The following is a 6,884-nucleotide window of genomic DNA, read 5'->3' on the forward strand; positions in this document are numbered from 1 at the left end:
CAGACACACAGACCATAGACTGGTCTGGCATCAGCTGCACTTTATGTAAATACTGTAACAGTTTATCTAATGTTGTCCTCTGATGATGCTATTCTTTTAGGTGTTTTTAATTTCTGTCTGCATTTCTTGAGTGCATTATGAACCTTAACAAAAATTTAATTATTAATTATTCTTAACATGCTCACGTTACATAGACCCTCATGATGAATGCAAATAATATTAAAAAGACAATAAATAGATTAGATTCTTACCTATGGCATTATGTAGTTTATGACCAAAGCACTGGAGCTTTGGTCACCTGATGTCTTTCAGAGCTTTAATGATGTTTGTGTCGCTGTCTGTTGTCATACAGACGAGTCGGTATTCAGGAAGGTTCCAGGAGCTCAGAGCTTCTTTTAATCCCTCTGCGATTACTTCACTTTTCTGATCATCAGGAAAGTAATCCATTTGCAGACAGATACTTTGTAGAGCCCAGCTTTTGTCAACAAAATGCGCTGTTAAACTCATATATGGTTCCATTGTTCGACTGGACCATAAGTCCATTGTTGCAGAAAAAACACATCCTCCAGCACCGTGTTGTTGTAAAGGTGTGGCAGGGAAACTTCGGCGAAATATTTGCGGCTAGGTAGCACATACCTGGCGTCCAAAGTTTTCAGCAGCTGAATAAAGCCGGTTTTTTCCGATGTATAAATAGGCACCATATCTTTTGCGATGTAAAACGTGACGGCATCTGTGATGGCTTTCCACCGGGCACTCGTCTTTTCGTAGGGAACGCAGTTTGACAATGATCCCCCTAAGGTAGCTTGTCTTTTGGTGGTGCTTTTTGGGCTGCTGCTAGTTTGACTTTGTCATGAAGAGCAGCATTTCTCCCAGTCCACAGAGTGCCTCTGTTTCAGGTGTTGGAACAAGTTTGTTGTACTCCCGCATTTGGTAGCAACAGCCTTCCAACAGATTTTGCAACAAGCTGTTTGTTGCTCCGAGTCCGCGGTTGCGAAACCAAACCAGTTCCAGATAACTGAAGACATGGTGCCTTTTTTGGGAAGTAGTTCCTCTTTGCTAGTGTCCATATTGTCTGCGTCTTGAGGGACGGGACGGGCGGGGTGAAACCTACAGACCTCCGAACTACGGAAGCCCCAAAGAGTGCACTCGTGGGGGGAAAAAAATCCAGATTTCCCCAAAATGTAATCGTTATACACAGCAAATTCGAATTAATCAATAAAATCGATTTATCGCCCAGCCCTACCTGCTTGCTTGTTTTCTTCATGTCTCCTTCTTTTCTAGTAGGGAGGAGTGAACTCTCACGTCAGGTATTTGCCAGGTGCTCTGTCTCGTAACCTCTGTGGAATGAGAGCCCCGTGAATGAGCATTTAGCCAGAGGGGCATCTTCAGTTTTTCCAACGCCTTGTTTCAGTGGGTGGCACCACAGAATGCCCACCGGGCACCATTCCAAACCTTGGGTTTGCCAAGAGGTTTTCTTTGACACTACTTAAGTTTTGTAAACTTCAAAAGCAATGTGAGGGTGACCCCAGTTATGAATCCAGAGGAATACAGAAGAAATTTTGCCAGCTTGGACTGAGGAGATGGGAAGCGATTCTTACAGCTTCAGCAGCTGCTGTTGTGTGTTGTTTTCACAAACTCCGGTCCAGGTCAATTCATAACTTTGTGTTTCTGAATTTCATAAGTTTTCGTGGGGTGGGGGTGTCATTGTAGTCTCCAAACAGAATTATTGTTTATCGCTTGTTTTTTTTTTATTATTCCTAAGACTATTTATTGTCCAGCACAATTTGTTATTGTGACAGGCCTAATTCAGATATTAATCCTTAGTAGGTGATGTAACCACTGGGTGAAACAAGCACAGCAGATAATAAGTTAGTCAGCTCTGATTGCTCAACAGCTGCCAAATCGATCAACCTATGCTAACATGTAGCATCTATATTTACTTCTGTAAACACAGCATACTGTGTATGTCATCAGTTCTTCTTAGGGTTGGGTAATATTGGCATAAAAATTTATCACTATTAGCTGATAATGGTAAATACGACAATTAATAGATGACAACTGCACGTTGTGGGCTTGGTCTGCATTTTTTGGCTTTTCTCATGCTCTAGTTTATGTCATTGTTTCAGCTGATTACACAAATTTGTAGGGTATGGGTTGGTTAGCTGCTAAGTTAGCTGTTAGCTGCTCCACGCTGCCTTCCACCAGTGGACTCACATGTGTGCCTGATAGTGATAGTGTGTCATACACAAAACATGCCATCACATGGCAGTAACTGCTATAATTGCAAAGAGGCAAATATTAATTGTTGACACTTATTTGATGACGATTAATTGCATGCGATTCGATTTGGCCCGATCTTACTGTGCATTCGGGTTGCTTCAGGGCTGGGGATTGTTCACACCAGAGTCTGATGGAGCTCACTTTTAAAACACAATTTGAATGACCACACACACAAAAATCCCCATCCGAGTAAAGAAAAACCCTGCAGTGTGAACATGGTCTAATTTTAGAAGCTCAAACTATGTTCACATACAATTCGAGCAACTGTGTCATACATAACTGACAGCTTGTTTGTTGCTTTTAAACAACTTTTTCTAATATATATTCCATTTATAACACTAACTTTTTAATAGTAAAGAACTTTTACCGCCGTCGTAAAACGCAAGCTGAAGTTCAGCTGCGATGCAACATTTGGTTCAAACTAACTGAAGCTTCAGAGCAGCACACAGCCGACAGAAGACTGATCATTTTGTAAAGTGGGTGGATATGTGGGCTGAGACATTTGGTTTGAAACCACGTGTAGGTCTGGAATAAACTTTCATAATTTTTTATGTAAATGCCATCTTTTATCTAAGGGTGGCATTCTGCTCTCTAAACAAGCAGCAGAATCCAGTCTAGAAATCAAAATCACGAGAATACTCAACTTGTAAACAATAAAGGCCTTTAGGGCACGAGCAGCTAAATGACGATTTGTTCCCTCTGTTCTAGGAGTCCTACCCCTCAACTCCGCCCATTTGGTTTGTTGACTCAGATGATCCTAGTCTGGCTGAAGTGTTGGAGCGTTTGGAGGATGTGAGGAAAGGCAGCACGTTGGTACGCTGGTTCACCAAGGATCTCCTCCATCTTTTGTTTGCTCCATTTAGTCTGTTGAGTAATTATTAATATTCTGCTCCTTTTGATGTTTTTGCTTTTTAGCTTCTTCAGCAGCTGAAGCGCCTCATTTGCGATCTCTGTCGACTTTATAACCTGCCACAGCATCCAGATGTGGAAATGCTGGACCAGCCTCTACCTGCTGGTCCGATTACCCAGGAGCGTAAGGTAGGCCCAGGAAACGAGCTCACTCTCTGATTTTCACTTTCAGAACCTCAGTATTTATTTACCTGTGATGTTTAATCCTCCTCCAGCACGGGCCTTCAGATGAGGTGACGTCTGAAGAGGAAGAGGAAGAAGAAATGGGAGAGGTGTGTCTTTTTATGTTTCTATCAGTCCATTAGATCCAGTAAGGTTATTTTATTTGTTTTTAAACTTGAATAAACGGTGGCAGCAGGACATAGACTTGGACCCAGACCTGGACCATTACGAAATGAAAGACGAGGAACCAGCAGAAGGCAAGAAGTCAGAAGATGATGGAATAGAGAAAGAAAATCTGGCCATCTTGGAAAAAATCCGCAAAAACCAGAGACAAGATCACTTAAATGTAAGCGTTCCTTCTGTTTCTATTCTTCCTGATTAGGTTTAATAACCATAACCTCTCTGAACATTTTGATTCTTTTTCTTAACTCCCAGATATTACTTATTGTTAGGATTGTCTGAAAACTGCTGGCATACAGAGCTTTAGAACCTCTTGTTTTTCTGTTCTGGACCTTTTCATCACTTGTATTTCAGGGTGCAGTCTCCGGTTCAGTACAAGCCTCGGATCGTCTAATGAAGGAGCTCAGGGAGATCTACAGGTCACCGAGTTACAAGACAGGTGAGGACAGGCATCATCTGTCGCTCTGCGGTGTTATTGTTTAAATCATGTCATCATCTGATCAAATAAAATCTGTTTTTCAGGTATTTATTCAGTCGAACTAGTCAATGACAGTCTTTATGATTGGCACGTCAAGTTAAAGAAGTAAGTTCCACTTTCCACTCATCTCTACAAAATGTTCCTTCTCTGAAATGTGACAAAATGTTGACTCCTCTTTTTGTTTGCAGGGTAGACCCTGATAGTCCGTTACATAGTGACCTGCAGGTTTTAAAAGAAAAGGAAGGAGTGGACTTCATTCTGCTCAATTTCTCTTATAAAGTGAGTTCAGTGGAAAAAATCTCTTTCTGGGAAAAGGGACGGGGAATTTTCTACAGAGTTTTATTTGTGCTTTTCTTTCTGACAGGATAATTTTCCTTTCGACCCACCTTTTGTACGGGTCGTGTCACCCGTGCTGTCCGGAGGGTGAGTGTAATAATTTCAATCTGACCAAATCACATATAATATTTATATTACTAGACTTATTTCTGCACACAAATTTAAATCTTCTGACTTTGCTAGAACATATTTACTCTTTTGCTCTACATTTTAAGGGGAACATAACCTAGTTGTAGGATTAGATATAATGAACATTTACTTGAACAAAATAAAAGAGACGAAAAACAATGTAGGCTGTTTAGTTTTTATAAATTTAAAAATATATTGTCACACAGACGTCGCCATGTTATTTATGTCGCAAAGCGTTCTCCGTAGAAGCTCATCTTTAGCCTTTTAGCTCCCAAGCCAATTAATACAGCATTAGTTCCCAAGATAAAAATATTAGTTTTGCAGCTAATTTACCAAACATCATATTTGATCATTTTAATTTTTAACTGTCCAAAATTTGTCACAATCTATGGCTTTTTAGCCTTTACTCTTTGTGTTATCATCATCCACAGAATGCATTGCGTCATGCAATGGCGATGTGCTTAAGTGAAATACATGATAAATCTATACATTTTCAAACAATTTATTAGATGTTTTCATGTGTCACAAACAACTTTTATTTAAATAAAGAAATAACATTTTATGGTCAACACGTGAGTAGTCTGAGATCCCTTTAGGGACGTATTAGGTGTGTTTCTTTGAGCAGGATAAGTTATGATGATTAGACTTTCTCTGCTTCCTTACTAAGCATCTGTCAGACCCTTCAGTTTCTAATGAGTGCACTATATGTGGTTTGATTTTGACTAAGTATAGGCAGTTTTAGCAGAACTATTTGTTAATAATTAGATTTTTCTTTAAATATTTACTCTCCAGCTGACACTGTTTTCCCACTGTTCACCCATCGGCCATTAATTTAAAAACGAGACCAGCTTGCAGTGATTTGTGTTTCTCACGTCCCATTCTTTCATCCTTTACTCTCGCAGGCCTAATTAAGTGTCAGCGCAACAACAAACTGTTAAAAAGCAGAGAAGGCAACGAGCGCTGATCTCAGCTGCCTGTTTAAGACTTGGGACTGTTGACTTTTCTGTGTTTTTGCTTAAAATGTGTTGTGATTTCTGTTAACCAGCAATATTCTTTTGTTTTTACCGGTCCAATGGATCAGAGTGGAGGGAGCTGCAAGTATTCTGGCAGTAAAGCTGAGCTCACCTGTGACCTTAGTTTACACTTTATCATCCTTTCAAAATAAATTACCAAGGCATAAAATATGAACCAAGACTCCCACTTCTTATTCATGCATTTTAACTTATGGAAATTACACATTTTTAACCTTAAAACAAAACAGATCTCTTTATATTTTCAAAAAAAATGTTAAAGTTTTCCTGTACATTTGATTCATATATTTTATTTATTTATTAAAAAAAATATTTTTTGAAGCAAATAAGCATGAAGCATGATGAGCATTTTTAGATGATGGTTGTTAATCCATAATCTGCTCGGTGTTAATGATATTTCCTGTTTCAGGTATGTCCTGGGAGGAGGAGCCTTGTGCATGGAGCTTCTCACAAAACAGGTGCGTGCATGAGTTTCACACAACCTGCATCAGTTTTGTTTATCTGTCATGGTCGTGTGAGCTGGGTTTTGTTTGTTTGTGTTGTGTTTTCAGGGATGGAGCAGTGCCTATTCAATAGAATCTGTCATTATGCAGATAAATGCAACTCTGGTTAAAGGCAAAGCCAGGGTGCAGTTTGGAGCCAATAAGGTAACGTCCTTCGTGCTCTTATTTTGATGACTTATCAGTATCTCAAACTACAGATGACTGCATGTTTTTAATGCACTATTGTTGGGCTTTTCTGAGAGTTTAGTAGAATTCAAACTGAACACTGGTTCATTTAAAGCTCAAATACTTTGATTGGATTTCTCTTTGTGCCTCAGACTCAGATTTATTTCTTTATTTTAGAACCAGTACAATCTTGCCAGAGCACAACAGTCGTACAAATCCCTGGTGCAGATTCACGAAAAGAACGGTAAGTTACTGTTTTCAGAAAATACGAGCGTTAATTTTTTTTTTTAAAACCGCTACGTTTTAAAAAAACAAAAACCATTTTGTTTGTTTGCTGGTCCAGGCTGGTACACACCGCCCAAAGAAGACGGATAAGGAGCCGCCTCCTCTATGCACTGGGAACACATCTTTGGGTCATCTTGTTTTTCCTTCGGAATACTTTCCCCCTCTTCTTGGACTGAACTGGGAATATATCTTTTTTTTGTTTTTGGTTTTTTTCTTCTCACAGAAACCATCTCGCTGGCTTCTCTGACAAGTATTCTGTCGCTCGGCTCCAGGAAAGATTTAACTCTGGTCTCACTCCCGCCCTCCTCTTCTTCCACCTCAGTGTTTTTAGTGCCGAAGGAGAACACAAGGCTAACACTTGTCCTGTTTTTTCTTAAAAAAAAAAAAGAATGCCCGTTTGTCTTTTTTTTTTTTGGAAAAAAGAAG

The 6,884-nt window shown here is 39.6% G+C and overlaps 1 protein-coding gene across 2 annotated transcripts in view; it reads left to right on the top strand.

The window, feature by feature from the left end:
- LOC106526824 (ubiquitin-conjugating enzyme E2 Q2) overlaps nt 1–6,884 on the top strand; it is a gene marked incomplete in the record, with an annotated part of 18,822 nt that overhangs the window by 9,880 nt on the left and 2,058 nt on the right. The window contains 12 exon segments of one of the 2 annotated variants that reach the window (XM_014021510.1): nt 2,989–3,093; nt 3,196–3,318; nt 3,405–3,461; nt 3,545–3,697; nt 3,886–3,970; nt 4,054–4,114; nt 4,198–4,288; nt 4,374–4,432; nt 5,915–5,963; nt 6,057–6,152; nt 6,351–6,417; nt 6,517–6,884. In XM_014021510.1, coding sequence (XP_013876964.1) covers nt 2,989–3,093; nt 3,196–3,318; nt 3,405–3,461; nt 3,545–3,697; nt 3,886–3,970; nt 4,054–4,114; nt 4,198–4,288; nt 4,374–4,432; nt 5,915–5,963; nt 6,057–6,152; nt 6,351–6,417; nt 6,517–6,548 — 978 coding nt within the window. 2 annotated transcript variants of the gene reach the window in all.

The sequence above is a fragment of the Austrofundulus limnaeus genome, unplaced genomic scaffold (assembly GCF_001266775.1).
Source record: "Austrofundulus limnaeus strain Quisiro unplaced genomic scaffold, Austrofundulus_limnaeus-1.0 Scaffold296, whole genome shotgun sequence".
In the NCBI taxonomy this organism is placed as follows: Eukaryota; Metazoa; Chordata; class Actinopteri; order Cyprinodontiformes; family Rivulidae; genus Austrofundulus; species Austrofundulus limnaeus.